This window comes from Colobus angolensis, unplaced genomic scaffold (genome assembly GCF_000951035.1).
Source record: "Colobus angolensis palliatus isolate OR3802 unplaced genomic scaffold, Cang.pa_1.0 Scaffold4, whole genome shotgun sequence".
NCBI classification, from domain to species: domain Eukaryota; kingdom Metazoa; phylum Chordata; class Mammalia; order Primates; family Cercopithecidae; genus Colobus; species Colobus angolensis.
Window position 1 is genome coordinate 13,975,734 of NW_012117376.1, and position 16,499 is coordinate 13,992,232.

General features: G+C 50.2%; 1 protein-coding gene across 1 annotated transcript in view; it reads left to right on the forward strand.

The window, feature by feature from the left end:
• The first annotated feature begins 515 nt into the window (after positions 1-515).
• The window catches only part of SLC9A1 (solute carrier family 9, subfamily A (NHE1, cation proton antiporter 1), member 1), a 61,731-nt gene continuing 45,747 nt past the window's right edge, over positions 516-16,499 (forward strand). The window contains exon 1 of the mRNA XM_011955574.1: positions 516-1,710. Within this exon, the coding sequence (XP_011810964.1) occupies positions 1,359-1,710 (352 nt within the window). The 5' untranslated portion in view covers positions 516-1,358. The remainder of the gene's footprint in view (positions 1,711-16,499) is intronic.

Below are 16,499 nucleotides of genomic sequence, written 5' to 3' on the forward strand. Positions count from 1 at the left end.
GGTACTTTGTTACGGTAACCCTAGTAAGCAATACAACTACTTACATAGTAGCCAGGGGACTCTCTTCACCTGTTTCCTCATCTGTAAAAGTGGAATTGTAATAATGTGCCAGGGTGCATTCCAAATAGTTTACACAGATTGTCTCAGTCATTACATCATCCCTCTGACATAGTCACTACTACTATCTCCACTTAACAGATGAGAAAGTTGTGAAACAGAAAGGTTAAGTAACTTGCTCACGGTCACACGGTAACTAAATACGTAAACTAATAATACATTCTTTACAGGATTATTGGAAAGCCCTTATGAGACTGCAGATGTGGACGTGAAATCGCTTTGTAAGTAGTCGGCATTTTACCCGAGTTAGTGAGGTTCTCCGTATATTCAGGACTTTTTTTTTTTTTTGTCATCTCTGACTCTCCTTCCTCTTCCTACGCGATACTTCCTTCCCTCGGCGACAGGGGCCGCTGCGCAGCGCGGGCACCGACGGTCTCTCTAGCCCGCCGCACCGACTGCTCGCTGGTGCCTATAAGTGACAGCGCCGGGCTCAGCGAGGCTTCAGTCCGCTGCCGCCGGGGCCGGGGCTAGGCTTAGTTCTGGAGCTGGATCGGGAGCTGCAGCTGGGCCGGGGCGGAGCGCCGCGCTGCGCCGGGGCCGCGAGGAGGGGCGTGTTGCTGCTGGCCCACCGCGAGCCGCCCCTAGCCCCCGCCGAGGCGCCTTCCCGCCAGGCCGCCTGCCTCCGCCTTCCGCCTCTCTCCATTTTCCCGGAATCTCAGCCCGGCGCGCCTGGACCCCTGCCCTTCTGTGGGTGGACAAGCTCCCGGCCGCTTCCCGGTTTCACTCCTTCTCAGCCTGGGCTCCCAGCCCCCTCTCTCCTTTTCCTGGACTGGGTCTCACCCCCTTCGGTCCCCTTCCATTAGCTCAGGCTCCCTACCGCTTCCCTTAGCCCACAGCCCAGAGTCCCAGCTCCTCAATCACTTTCCTCAGCCAAAGGTCCCAGCCTTCCCTCTTCCTTTCCCTTGCACGGGTCCAGCCTATCCTGCCCCTTCCTCTTTCTCCAGGGCTCTGTTTCCCACATCCCTCCTCCCCCTTCCCAGGCCCGGAGTTCCAGACCTTTTGGTCTCCTTCGGTGGTCCTTCCGGGGTCCTTGCCCCCTTTTTCCACTTTGGAGTTCCAGGTTGCAAACCCAGCCTCCCTCCACCCCCAGAAAATTGCTTCCATGGAAATGCCTCTCTAAAGCATGAACTTTTCCTAGAGAGTACACCAGTCTCTCTTCCCACTTGCTGACCCCTTGCTACCTATGTGCCCGGTTTTACTCTCACTTGGGTAAGGTCGAGGCCGGCTCTGGGAGCAGCACCATGGTTCTGCGGTCTGGCATCTGTGGCCTCTCTCCACCTCGGATCTTCCCTTCCTTGCTCGTGGTGGTCGCTTTGGTGGGGCTGCTCCCTGTTCTCAGGAGCCATGGCCTCCAGCTCAGCCCAACTGCCAGCACCATTCGAAGCTCAGAGCCACCACGAGAACGGTCGATTGGAGATGTCACCACCGCTCCACCGGAGGTCACCCCAGAGAGCCGCCCTGTTAATCATTCCGTCACTGATCATGGCATGAAGCCGCGCAAGGCCTTTCCAGTCCTGGGCATCGACTACACACACGTGCGCACCCCCTTCGAGATCTCCCTCTGGATCCTTCTGGCCTGCCTCATGAAGATAGGTAAGTCCCGTTTGCTCCGATGCTGCGGTGGCCACCAGACTGGTGAGCTTCTTGCCTCATCTCGCACCATTTGAGGCTGTCCAGGAGTAAGGATCTAAACTACTCCCATAAGGTAGGCAGTCTCCATCCTGCCACCTTTGTCCTTCTCAAGCTCCAGTTCTGTGACTTCTGATTTGTGACCTGAGGCTTCCCAAGATTGGAGCCAGCACTGTGCACAGAAGAGAGCAGGATTAGAGGATGGGATGCTTCTGATCCTAGCTCCCTTCAGTAAGGCTTCCACGACTGGCAAGTCTTCTCTGGCTGGGCCAGATCCCCAGGAGAGCCAGGCACCCTGCTGTATGTGAGACAGAAAGGAGTGTCTTCTGGCAAGTGGCACATTCTGCTCTGTCAACAGCAACCAGTGCAATTTATGACAGGCTTTATTGGAGTGTGTTCCAGGATGGAGTATATTTCTACTTGGCCTGCTTGAGGAGTTTAAGCATAGTGGAGACCTGGGTGCAGGAAACTTACAAGTGTGATGGAACACAGGGGATCCCCATATTCCTGCCTTTCCTTCATCTCCAGAATGTTATCTGTCAGCTTTGCTTGCCCAGGCTAGTTAGGAGCCCCTGAGTCAATTTCCGGTCCAGGAATGCCATGCTTTATAGGATCTGTGGGACAGGGGCCCTGGAAATTTCTGAAGTCTGTTTTGGGAGTGGAGGGAGAGTAGAGGAGGTTGAGGTTTGGTCTCACCCCAGCTCACCGCCAGGTCGCTGCCTGGCTGTGTCTCAGGGTGCTGTCTGGTCTGCTGCTCAATCAAGTAGGTGAGGTACATAGGGGGAGGCTAGGGATGTTCAGGCCTGAAGAGACTTTGAAACCTTTTGGGGAGAAGGAAACAGACAAGTTATTCACTCTCAGAGTGTTGGTCTCCCTGCTAGGCCTGAGCACTCTGTTCTGCTGAGTGACTGGGGTAGCTTACTGGAGCCTACATAGCCCAGAAGTCCCTGGAAGTGGTGTTCAGGGGGGCTTTGAAAGCTGCCTTTGCATTTTCAGCTTGCCCCCAGCTGGCTGTGGAAGGCATGAGGTCCTGGGACTCTGCTGTCCCCTCTGCCTGAGATTTGGGTTTGGGGATTTGGCAGGAAACCTTGCAGCTCTCCCAAGGACATGCAGGAGCTGAGCGGTGCTGCTGGGCTGGTGTGAGGCAGACTCTGGGACATGCTGCGGGAGGAAAGTGGTGCCTCTAATTTGATAGATCCAGGAGCTGGGTTCCTGGTGCAGGGCTCTTGTGCCAGGCTGGTCACAGTAGCAGAGCCTTACATGGAACTAAGCCATCAGCACCTATACCTTGATAGCACTTAGCTTCCTGGAGAGAAATCAAGGACTGGACAAGGGGAACCATGTGTACTGATTCTGACCTAAATGCATGACCTTGAATAGCTGAGGCCTTTTTCTGCAGGTCTCCCTCACCTGTGAAATGGGTAAGACTCTCAATTTGACCATACCAATTGAGTCATGAGATGCTGTCTGATTTTGCTGTAAGAAGCTAAAGTGACAGTGATGTCATTTGACTGTGTAAGACCAGGAGGAGACCTCACAAGTGCAATCTATAAATTGCCTCCTGTCCCCAATCCCCTCACCTGCCCACCACACCTGGCGTTATATTAGGGCATTCAGGGCTGGCAGACACACTTTGAGTCTCAGTGGCTGCTGGTGGGACGACAGCATGACTACAGAGACCTCACTCTAGGCAGTCAGAAGTTTGTCCCTGCAGGCCTGGTATCTCTAGTGCTAATGAGGTCAGCTTGGCCTGGCCTGCTTTGTCACCACCCAAGTGCTGTGCCCGGGACCCTGGGCAGCTGGAGAGCAGAGACGGTGCCATGGCAACAATATCCGTCTGGAAGTGAGGAAAACCCGGCTTCTCTTCCCACCTCCCTCTGTCCTTGGACCAGTCACGCCTCCCTACCCGTCAGTTGATTTTCGTGGTCCCTTCTAGGTGTGATATTGCTGTCATTCCACTGACTCTGGAAACTCTGGCAAGTCACTCAGCCTTGGACCTCAGTTTTCCCATTGTAAAATGATGAGGCTGGACGTGGTCTCCTTTCCAAAAGTCTGTCTCTGCCTTGGAAAGGCATTTTTCTGCCTCTGAAAACAGGAGCTCTAGCATCTGGCCACGAGTGGAGAGAAAGGTGGTCCAAAGATCTGAAGACTCCCTGTTCAGGCCTCAAAAATGAAAGCCCATTTTTCCCAGCTTCCCCTTTGCAGTGTAGAATTCAGCTACCACTCTGCCACTTAGCAGCTCTCTGAGCCTCAGTTTCCTCATGTATAAAAGGGGAACTAAGCTGGGCGCAGTGGCTCACGCCTGTAATCCCAGCACTTTGGGAGACTGAGGCAGGGTGGATTGCCTGAAGTCAGGAGTTTGAGACCAGCCTGGCCAACATGGTGAAACCCCGTCTCTACTAAAATTACAAAAAATTAGTTGGGCATGGTGGTGGGCGCCTGTAATCCCAGCTACTCTGGAGGCTGAGGCAGGAGGATTGCTTGAACCCGGGAGGTGAAGGTTGCAGTGAGCCGAGATTGCACCATTGCACTCCAGCCTGGGCAACAATAGTGAAACTCCGTCTCTAAATAAATAAATAAATAAATATTTTAAAAATGGGAACTAATAGTATCCAGTTATAGTGCTATTAATGTGATGATTACATAAATTAATGCACATAAAACTGAGTTTGTATATACAGGAAGTGTTCAATGAGTAACATCTGCCCCTGTTAATATTTTAACCACCTACAGCAAATGCATCCCTACCTCAGCCTCCTACAACCTTCCTCTGAGCTGAAGGATTACAAATCTCTCAAACCTAGGCTGCCACCGGTGTCCTTCCTTAAGGTATCAGGGTTTCCATGTGTCCTGTACTGTTCACTTGAGCTGGTCATGGCGGGAGGGAAGATGGCACCAGCTGCCTTGTGGGGATAAGGGTAGGGGGCTGAGGCCATGCTCCCTCTGCACTCTCAGATACCCAAGAGCCTGGGAGCTGATTTTGGGGTCTTGCCTATTCTCTCAACACCCCAGCGTGGGTAGGAGTTCCGTTGGAGCCCTCATTCTGTCATCTATGGCAGCTGCTTCCCTTGCAGGTTACCCCTCCTTTAAGAATAGAAAGTGCTTTGTGCAGTTCTCCTTCCTACCCTAACCATGGAGCAGAGCCTCAGGTAGACTCTTGCAGAGACTGGGGTGGGAGGAGCAGGGTGGGAGCTGAAGTTCTAGAACAGTTGCTTCTGGGTTCTAGTCTACCTCTGACTCAGTGGGTGACGTTGGGCAAGTCACCTTCCCTCTCTGGGTCTTTTTTCTCCCCCCAACAGTTAGGAATTCTTACTTGTCCTTGCTGGGGAGGGGGTAGTGGTGTGAAGAGGATTTAGGCTATTGGGAAAACTATGGGAATGACTCCAAGCCTTAGGAGTTTGATGCATTCCCCACCCCACATTGTGCTTTGGACCCTGCATGAACTCTGCTTTGTTCTGAGTTCACCTGACTCCCGGGCTAGTACTTGTTCCAAGGGAGAGCTTCACTGTAACTCAGCTCACCACTGGCATCTCCTGCATTTGTTTACCCATGTTCCTGACCCAGAATGCCTGGCAGAGGCCCAGGAGCCCAGAAAGCAGGTATTCATCTTGTCTCCTGACCAGGGACACAAAAGGCTTCTTTTGTCCCTTTACATCTTATAGCTTTTTTTGGTTTTGGTCTTTGCAAGGCTAATCCTGCCATCTCCTCTGTAGATTAAGTCTGTGAATAGGGGAGATGGGGTCACTGCCCACTTGACATGCATGGATATTAGACCCAGCAACTGGTTTCCTGTGAAAGTGACACTAGAAGGTGCCTCTCTCACTTCTCAAAAGAAGAGAAGAACAAATAGCTTAAAGGTCACCTTGAAACTGTCTCAAGAAGCCCAGATAGGACTCTGTGAAAAGGAAGAGATGACCTTTTTCTCTTTGGGAAAATAGACTGACTGCAGAACAGTGGGAGGGAGGTCAGCTGGGGACTGGAGGAAGGATGCAGGTAGGACATGTGTCTCTAGGAGTGCCAAGGCACTTAGAGGGCTTAGTTGGTCAGATTGCCCAGACTTCATTCTGCTGAGCACCCACGAAGCTTGCCTTTTCTCTCCTTCCAAGCCAGCCCCATGGCATCCAGCCCTGGTATAAAGGAAAGACGTGGTCAGAAGCCCTGGGTTCTGCTCCTGACGCTCCCTCTCGGTACCTGTGTGACCGTGAACCTTGAGGTCCATGCACCTCATTCTCTGAACCTCACTTGCCTCATCCTTAAGACCAGTGTAAGGCTGAATGTGGGAACGCCTGGTAGAATGCCCAGCTCACTGTAGTAACTTTCAGGGCCATGCAGATTCTTCCCCTTTTGGGAGGTCTTCCCAGCCCACAGCAGTCACTTGCTCTTTCTCTCCCAAACCCTTTTCCCTTATTGTTTATCCATATCATTGGCATGAGGCCTTGCCTGCCCTGTGACATCTCCTGTGTTGAATGGGTGTGTGTGTTTTAATAATAGTTGCCACTTGGTATCTACAGAGTAGTGTCAGGCACTTTATAAAAGCAATCTTATCTAATCCTTACTCAAATCATAAGAGATAAAAGATGTCTCTGTTTTGCAGATGAGGAAATGGCTTAGAGAGGTTATCTTCAGTGATGTTGAATTGCTATTTATTGTCTGTTCGAGTCTTGGCATAGCCTCCTAGAGGGGTGCAGCTGCATCTCCTGCCTTTGGCATTCCCTGCAGCAGATGCGCAGAGCCCTGCACTGAGAAGCGCCCAGCTCGCTGCACCTGCACTCAGGAATTGTAGGACTCCCTCTAGGAGTTGGGCGCATGTCCTTGGTGGGAGCCCTGTCCCTGCCTTGAGAAAGCTGTAGGTGTTCTGTGTCCGGCTGTGCGCCTGTCCTTTGTTTTTGTGAGTCTCCTTGGATGCACCTGAATCCTGCATTCAGGTAGGGCCTATCCCTTGTTCTCTGCTAGCGACCTTGCCTGCCATCTCTCTGTCAGTGCCCTCTCAGCCATCAGACCAGAGCTTGCTTCTTCCCTGCTTGGGCGGGGGAGTGCCAGGTAAAGGGTGATCTCCTTTAGCCACAAGGGGTGGCTGACCTTATGACCTCCTACCTCTGAGCAGGAAAGGTGACAGGCTGCTTTTGGTTACCCTCAGGGCCCAGCAGAGTCCCCTGAGAGGCAGCCTCTGTTGGGAGCAGGTGGCACAACTTTGTTTAGCTCTACAAGGCAGGAGGAGTTTAGTAGTACTTCTCATTAGCACTGAAATTTGTTTCCAAAGCACTTGCATGTACAATCTTTAATTTAGATCTTCTCAGTGGTCCTGTGGGTTAGAATAGCGTGTGGTGTTGATGTGTTCATTTTACATCTAAGGAAACTGAGCCCTCGGTTGTGACCTGCCTGAGGTCACTTAGCAAGCCTGGGACTAATCACTCCAGGCCAAACTCTCTCCTGCCAGGCCAACATGCTGCGTTCTTGTTGGATCAAGGGGGATGAGCCATTTAAAGGGGCTTTGAGGAGAGTAAATGACCAGAGACATCCACTTTGGTAACCTGGATTGTTGTCAGGAGGGACACCTGTTCCTTCTATAGGAAGGAAGGGCTAAAGAGTCTGGGTGCTCTGGAGCCCTGACAGCTTTGGCTCAGCTCCAAGTTCTTTTCTACAACTTGAACATACCTGTATTTGCATGAAGGAGGATGAGGGCCAGAGTCGCACTGGGGACTGTCATTCTCATAGCCCTTATCTGTGGAACAGCAAATCTTTGAAATGGAGGACTTGTCCTTTCCCCCAAAATGTTGTATGCCCTCTGGGAGAGAAAAGGAGAGGCAGAGAAATGATTACAATGGAGAACATGCAGGATGGGGTGAAAGGTCAAGAGACCTGAGATCTAGTCTCAGCTCTCTGTTGCCCAGCTGTGTGACTTTAGGCAAGGCATAACCTCTCTGAGCCCCTGTTTTCTTTTTTCTTTTCTTTTGAGACAAGAGTTTCACTCTTGTTGCCCAGCCTGGAGTGCAGTGGTGCAATCTCAGCTCGCTGCAACCTCGCCTCTCAGGTTCAAGCGATTCTTCTGCCTCGGCCTCCTGAGTGGTGGGGGTTACAGGCATGTGCCACCACACCCGGCTAATTTTGTATTTTTAGTAGGGATGGGGTTTTGCCATGTTGGTCAGGCTCATCTTAAACTCCTGACCTCAGGTGATCCGCCCACCTTGGCCTCCCAAAGTGCTGGGATCACAAGTGTGAGCCACCGCTCCAGGCCTGAGCCCCTGTTTTCTAATTGATATTATAGATACTTAATTTTTCGTGGTTTTTTTTTTTTTTTTTAAAGATGGAGGATGGGGGCCTTCCAATGTTGTTGTCCAGGCTGGTTTTGAATCCCTGGCCTCAAATGACCCTCCTGCCTCAGTCTCCTGAGTAACTGGGATTATAGGCATGAGCCATCATGCCTGGCTCCCTATTATTTTATTTTTATTTTTTTGAGATGGAGTCTCACTCTGTCGCCCAGGCTGGAGTGCAGTGGCATGATCTCTGCTCACAGCAACCTCCGCCTCCGGGTTCAAGTGATTCTCCTACCTCAGCCTCCCAAGTAGCTGGGACTACAGGCATGCGCCACCGCCCCCAGCTAATTTTTGTATTGTTTTTCTTTTCTTTTTTGTTTTTTGAGACAGAGTCTCACTCTGTCACCCAGACTGGAGTGCAGAGGCATGATCTTGGCTCACTGCAACCTCCGCCTCTCGTGTTCAAGTGATTCTCCTGCCTCAGCCTCCCGAGTAACTGGGATTACAGGCACCCACCATTGTCCTGGCTAATTGTATTTTTTTTTTTTGGTAGAGACCGGCTTTCACCATGTTGGCCAGGCTGATCTCGAACTCCTGACCTCAGGTGATCTGCCCACCTCAGTCTCCCAAAGTCCTGATATTACAGGCATGAGCCACTGCGCCCGGCCTAATTTTTGTATTTTTAGTAGAGATGGGTTTTTGCCATGTTGGCCAGGCTGGTCTTGAACTCCTGACCTCAGGCGATCTGCCCGTCCCGGCCTCCCAAAGTGCTAGGATTACAGGCATGAGCCACTGTGCCCACCTGATAATTGGTGATGTATTTGTTAAATACTTGTTAATTATATTAGCTGCCACTTATTAATTTTTTACTTTGTTTATTTTTGAGACAGTATTTTGCTCTGTCTCCTAGGCTGGAGTGCAGTGGCGCAATCACGACTCACTGCAGCTTCAACCTCCCAGGCTCAGGCAATCCCCCCACCTCAGCCTCCTGAGTAGCTGGGACCACAGGCACAGGCCACCACATCTGGCTAAGCTGCTACTTATTCATACCTAGTTTAGAGGTTGTGAAAGGTACTTGCACAGCTAGAAAACACTGGGGTTTAAGCCCAGATTTGTCTGACTTCAGAGCCTGTGTTCTTTTCATCCTCATGCCCTGATTCCAAGGGCTTTTTCAGTTTAGAAATTTAATTTTTCCCATTATCATTTTGAATTGGGGGAGATTTAAAGGCTTTAGTATTTTGAGCCTTGGATCACTTCTTGGGTTTGGGGAAAAAGCTTACCCACTCCAAGTCCCACTGTGAAGCAAATAACCTTTCTCGGAGGTGGCAGCATGCAGAAAAATATAGGAGTGACAGGGAACTGGAGCTGGGGGTCTGAGGCTGTCTCTGGGAATGCCAGCCCGTACACAGCCTCCTTTCCTCCTCACCGCCTCTCTCACCTGCCCCCTTTCCTCCTGAGGCAGGGAGAGAAGGCTCGCTCAGCACACCCAGGACCTGGGTTATTCCTGAGTCATCCATCGCCTGTGTGGGCCTCATTTTGCAGCACTCGCTCCCCCTGCAAATGTCTGAGTCAGACATGTCTCCCCAAGGTTGTCTGCACACACTGCACTGGGCCAAACTGTCTCTAGATGCCGATAAACATCAACTGATACTTTAAAGCAGCCCGTGATTATATGTTGGTATTTTAATCTTATGGGCTAATCTAATTTTAACTGAACTAAGTTTTGGGTTGGGCCTGGATCAGTGGGCTGCCCCCCTTCCCTGAGATCATGCTGACTTCATTTTCTTCCCCCTAAAGCTCATCTAATATACAGGGCCGGTTTGGGGGTCTATTAGGCCAGATCTGAGCCCTGAGTTTTTATACTACTTGCTAAGAATCCAGAATTCCCCCAAATTACCCCAGCACATTCTTTCCTGAAAAGATATGTCCTTAAGCAGTTCCAACTGAGATTCAGGACGAGAAACTCTGTTCCTTCCCAGGCCCCCTTCCCTGTCCCTTGGGGAGCACTTACCCCTAAGCCCAGACTGGCCTTTCCACAGTGCTGAGCCTGTTTGAGACCAGGCCACAGAAGGCGGAGGAGTGATAACACAGCTGTGTGTTAGAGCCCACAAGTTCACAAAACCAATAAATAGCTAACACTTGCATAGCATTTGCCGTTTGCCAAGTGAAGCTGGAAGAGGCAGTGTCTTTGCACCAGCCAGCCAGGACTAAGAGTAGCTCACTAAGATACTGAGTGGAAGAGGCAGGTCAGCTGAAATCAGCCAGCAAGGCATTTAGCATATGGCCATCAAAGAACAAAGAAGAGTAAACCCAGGCCCTGCTCTTTAGGAGCTTCCAGCCTGCCAGGGCTGGGCAGACTCCTGGCAGAGGCAAAGTACAGAGGGAGCAAGCAGTCCCTGAGGACTGGGGTGTTTAGGGAAGGCCTCTCAAAGGAGGTGGAACATGAGTCTGAGTCTTGAAGGATGGAAAGGAATTAGATAAGCAGGCCATACTTAGTACCAATTTCCATAAGAATGTAAGCCTCTTGAGGACAGGGCCTTTGTTCACTTTCTTTTTTTTTCCTTTTTTTTGAGATGGAATCCTGCTCTGTCACCCTGGTTGGAGTGCTGGAGTGCAGTGGCGTGATCGCAGCTCACTGCAACTTCTGCCTCCCAGGTTCAAGCAATTCTCCTGCCTCAGCCTCTGGGGTAGCTGGGATTACAGGCGCACATCACCACGCCCAGCTAATTTTTCGTGTTTTTAGTAGAGATGGAGTTTTGCTGTGTTGGCCAGTCTGGTCTTGAACTCCTGACCTCAGGTGATCTGCCCACCTCGGCCTCCCAAAGTGCTGAGATTACAGGCGTGAGCACCACGCCCAGCCTGTTCACTTTCTTGTCTGTGCCTGGCACAGAGTAAGGGCTCCATAAATATTTGGGGAAGGAATACATGAATGATTTTTGATTGACTTCAGTGTAAAGATAGGATCCCTGCAAAGCCCTGGGGCAGACAAGAAACCAGTTTGACTGCTCAGAGAGGAGGGAGAGCAAAGGTTGCAGTGGCTCCTTGGCACCAGACTGCCAAGCCAGGGAGTTTAACTGAGCTTGCTGGGAGGATACTCACAGAATGATGCCTTAGGCGCCAGTCAGTGTTTAAGTGGTGCTGCTGTGGCCACCTCCCTCGGCTTGTCTCTAATGGAGGGTCTGCAAGGGCATCTTCTCTGAGCTGGGTGGGGTTTCTCTGGGAAGATCTGGATCTGTTTGGTCTGCCCTCAATTTGTGTAAGTAAAAGTAAGATACCAGAGCTTCCTTGGGGAGCTGCCGAGAGCCCTAATTGAATTAAGCTTTTCCTGGGAAGATTCTTCAAGCCATAAACTGCACTGTGACTGTAAATTAATGAGACCAGTGCCTGTAAACCATACAAGAAGGCAATCTTGTTAATTTATAGTTGTACCTGGACAGGTTTACTTATGGCTTCTCTTTGCTTTTACGTGTATTGGGAATGGGTGGGCTGGGCCAGAATCTCCTTTCTATGGCAGATTTATTTTTAAAATATGAATAAATAAAGCATGTCAATGGTAAAAACAAAATAAAACAACAAAAATAAAACCCAACAGTACAGAGGGTATTGAGGTGAAAAGGAAAAGTCCTCTCATTATTTCTGTGACCACTCCCACTGTCATACATTCCAGAGGTTACCACTGTTTACTGTCTTGTCCATCTTTTTTAGAAATTCTCCATGCATATATTGAGTATGTGAGTATGTGTACATGCAGGGCAAATTTAGTTTTCATAAAGCCATTGCATAAAGGAAAAGAGCTCTAGGCTGGTAACTGGGGACCTGGGTCCTAGTCCTAACTCGCCTCTTTCGTGCATATTGACCTTTGCTAAGCTATGTTTGCCTTCCTGGGCCTTAGTTTCCCTATCTGTCAATTTCATCTTGAAGGGCTCTCTGGGACTGTCCTGTGGGAAAGGCAGTCATTCCAGGGAAGCCCCTGTTCTGTTGAGGCCTAAGCAGACTGTGAGGCCGTCAGACGGAAAACTCCGCAGCTCTATCCTTTGGGAGTAGGCCGGTGCTGTCATTGAGCCCTGGCTTCAAAGCACAGAATTCAGTACAAGTACAGATCACGGTCATCTCTAAGTCCAGCTGAGGGTTACAAGGTTGAAGCAATGAGCCCACAGGGAGCCAGCTGTCTTGCTGGGGAAGTGGGACAACATACAAGGGAGAAAGCACAGGTGGGAAATTGTGTGGTTCAGGCTGGATGCTCAGGGGAATCAGAGGAGAGGAGGAGAGATGAGGGAAGCTTCTTAAAGGAGGTGGCCTTGAGAGGTGGGCCAGGGGTAGAAGAGGAACATCATTCAGGAAGGGTTGCTAAGGGCTTCTGGTTTAGGTGAGAGGATGGACTGGATGATCTGATCTGTTGTTCTTCTAGGATTTAGTTTCTAAGATTGTTTCTGAGTCCATGATAAAGTTTGTGGAGCTCCCAAAGTAGTCTGCAGACAGTTGTATAGATGTGATTTTATCAAGGGAGAAGGCCCATAGCAGACTCAGAATTTTTTTTTTTTAACACAGGTGATTGTCACGTGTAAGCCACAGATTCTGAAGGCTAAGAGCTTCAGAACTCGAAGAAGGGTATAGGACTAACTGGTCTGGGATGAATCCTTGAAGGAGGTGGTACTTAATTCTGGGATGAGTAGGGTTTGCCTGGGGGACTGCAGAATATCTTCCAGGCAAGGAGAAGGACCCTAGAGTGAGTAAGCTGTGTCCTGGGAGAAGGGAAAGGAAAATGAGTCCTTAAAGTAGAGAAAAACTTCTCTGGGTTGGAAATCAAAGCAGATGCAGCATGCTCCGCCTACACCGTGCAGGCAGGGAAGGTACTGGCTTCTTTATGCCCTCTGGGTCTGCTGGGTTGCCATGGTGAGCCCAGCTCACACCCGGTAGGTGACTCAGACCTCCTGCCCATTTCCCTAAAGTGGCTAGGGCCCAGGCACACGTCTGAGGTTCTGCTAGCGGGGAAGCAGCCACCTTTCAGGCAGCAGACGCAAGAGAAAGCCTCTGAAGGTGGACAGGCTTTGAGGATACAGCTAGGAAGCCCTGACTGACCTCTGCGGTTTCCTGGACTGAAGGTCCCTGTTCTCTGTTCTCACTCTGCTTCTGGGAGTGAAAGTATAGAATATTCTAATTCTAGAACGTTAAGAGATGGAAAGATCCTTATCATAACTTGTAACCCCCAGGCTCAAAGGGGAGTTGGAGATGTTTTGATCAAGTTCTCTTTTTCCAGTTGAGGTCCGAGATGATTGGCCCCAGGCCACACATGAAGTAATGGCAGAGGCAGGCTTCTTCCCTGCTCTGTTAACTAACTCAGGCGTCTCTAGGCAGTAAGACCTGGACAGTGGATCAAGAGGAGGGGCTGTGGTTTTTGACTTGGATATTGGTTACACTGGCAAATCTCAGTTCTTCCAGTGGGCCCTTTAAGCCTAGAGAAGGGCAGCTTCCTCCTGGGGTATCTATTAGGGAGCTGTCCTTGGCAGAGAAACCATTGGTCCTTACACTGGTCCTTACAGGGGAGCCAAGTACAAGTCTTAGGACCTCTGAGCCAGCCCAGAGGCTTCTGCCTTCACGCATTGAATCCCTCAGGTCATGTAATCCATCACAAGCCAGTGTTGAGCTTGGGTGCTGTACTTTTTATAGCATCTTTGCCATCAAGCCAGGGAATAAGATCTTACCTCCCCAACGGCCAGGGCCCACAGGAATCTGGATGCTGTACCAGGTAGGCATTATGCCAGCGTGAGGCGGGGCCAACTCACCTAGCTGGGCAAAGCCTAAGACTCAGATTACAGCAAGATGGGGGAGGGGGAGCAGGCACCCTACCCCACCCTCTTCCCTGACTGAGCCCTACCTGCCTTGCTGGTGGAAGGTGCAGAGATGCATGAGAACTGCTTTTCTTACCGAGCTCAACGTCTTGTTTGAGAAATGCGGTTCAGATGCAGAACAGTCAGACAGTAGAAAGGGGGTGTGATTTGAAGTACAGGTAGAATTCTATGGGAGTTTAGAGATGGGAGAGAGAACTTTGTACCTGGGAAGATCCCTGGAGGCTGTGCAAGTGATCACTGAGCTAGGCCTTGAAGTATATGTAGGATTTAGATGAGATACTTGAGTGAAATCTCACTGGGCACAGCCAGAAGCTTCTACTTGGGGCAGAACCTCTGGATTGCAGAAGAATGTCCCAGAGCAGTTCCCTTTGGAAACATGCCCACAGACATGGTGGTTAGAAAAACAAGCTTTGCAACTTGACAGAACTGTGTTCGAATCTTAGCTTCACTACTTTATAGCACCGTGACCTTGGGCAAGTCACTTATTCTGTTTTAAAAAATTTTTTATTTAATTTTTTATTTTGAGATGGAGGTTCTCTCTGTCACTCAGATTGGAGTACAGTGGCACGATCTTCGCTCACTGCAACCTCTGCCTCCCTGCTTCAAGCGATTCTCCTGCCTCCCAAGTAGCTGGGATTACAGGCTTGTGCCACCACACCTGGCTAATTTTTGTATTTTTAGTAGAGATGAGGTTTCATCATGTTGGCCAGGCTAGTTTTGAACTCCTGACCTCAAGTGATCCCCCCACCTGGTCCTCCCAAAGTGCTGCGATTACAGGCGTGAGCTGCCACGCCTGGCCTGTGGAGGTGACTTGCCTAGTGTCATATAGCCTGACTGTGGCACAGTTTAAGCTGGACGCCAGGGCTTCCCCTTCCAAGTCCTGTGCTATTTCTCCGACATAACATTTATGTTATGTTACCCCACCTAGCTGGAGTAGCAAGACTGATCGCCTGAAACATTTAATGAGCAAAATGTGATTTTGTATGACAACTTGATGTGTAGCTATAAAAGCACTCAATTTTGCAGAACAGATGATGGTTTTAAAAATAGTCCCAGCTATGATAAGTGCTAGGTGAGTGATGCCAGTATTAAGGGGAGAAGGTGTGCCCTTTTTAAGCTACATCATCCTATCTGAGCCTCAGTTTCCCCAGTCTAAAGGGGTTGATGTCTGTAAAGCCCTGAGCACATTATAAGTGCTCAGTAATGGGAGTTGCTACTATTCTTGGAGCCTTAAAGGAAGAGGTGAGGGTGGGGTCAAGCACTGGAGGATGGTTTTAGGTATATGGACTGGAGGGCATTGGGGTGAGCTGAGTACTGAGGTTGGGGGTGCAAATGAGACCATGAGCTGAATTGTCTGAGTTTGTTCTTTAGTTGGGAGGTGGGGAGACACATATTCAGCAATTGGATTCATGCTGATAAATACTGTACTGAAGATGGAAAGATGGATAAATATAATCCCAGCCTCAAGGGAGAGGCTGGCATGTAAACAGGCACTTGTGATGTGCTGTGAAGTGCTGCAGCAGGAGCCTGCAGAGCTGTTGGTGCGCAGGAGGGAGGAGTGGAGGTGGGTAGGTCAGGAAAGGCTTCCCAGCGCTTTGAGCTGGGTCCTCAAGGTTAAGAATGAGTGTTTTGGCCAAGTGCGTTGGCTCACACCTGTAATCCCAGCACTTTGGGAGGCTGAGATGGGCGGATCACTTGAGTTCAGGAGTTCCAAACCAGCCTGGACAACATGGTGAAAGCCCGTCTCTACTAAAAATACAAAAATTAGCCAGGTGTGATGGCGCAAGTCTCTAATCCCAGCTACTTGGTAGGTTGGGACAGGAGAATGGCTTGAACCCAGTAGGCGGAGGTTGCTATGAGCCGAGATCGCCTCACTGCACTCTAGCCTAGGCGACAGAGCAAAACTCTGTTTCAAAAAGAAAAAAAAAAAAAAGAATGAGTGTGCTTAGCTCACACAGAGGGGAGAACTGGAGAAGGGCACAGAGACATGAATGATGCAGAGCCACAGATCATGCAGAACCATTGACCTTTGCTTCTGAAACTCATTGGGATGTTTCCAGTCCTTCCACCTCATCCCCAAACACACCTCACTCACCTGCTTGGCTAGGCAGAGAAGCTAACTGCACCTGTGGGGCAGTGAGCACCTGTGATGGCTGTCGCCCTGGTACAGGCAGTGCGGACAGAGCTACCTACCGCTTACTGAGACCCTGCCAGTGCCTGGCTTTGTTCTGAGGGTTTCGCTTAGAGCATCATTGTCTTCTGCACTATGTGACACCCCGAAGGTGCGAGTCATGGTTTCTAGCTTTATTTAGCTTACAGCTACTTTAGGAAAGTGAAACAGGGAATCATTAAGTGCTCAATGATTGCTGTGCTGTTGCCTCAAAGAACAGGAGACCTTTAGGGAGGGGGGAAATGTGGCTGGAATGAGCATGGAGCAGAGATCTTTGTGCAATCACCTTCACCAGACCCTTCTAAGAGGGAGGGAAAGTGACCAATCAGGCAAGGGCCATGACACTGGTCAAGGCTCTTTGCAAGCTGAGTACTGGGTATGAACAGGCACCTGTTGGGGGGCCCAGCCAGCTGCAGGAAAAGTCTGGGTGAGGAGTCAGCGAGAAATAAGACTGGGTAGGTGGGTGGGGCTGGATGAAGC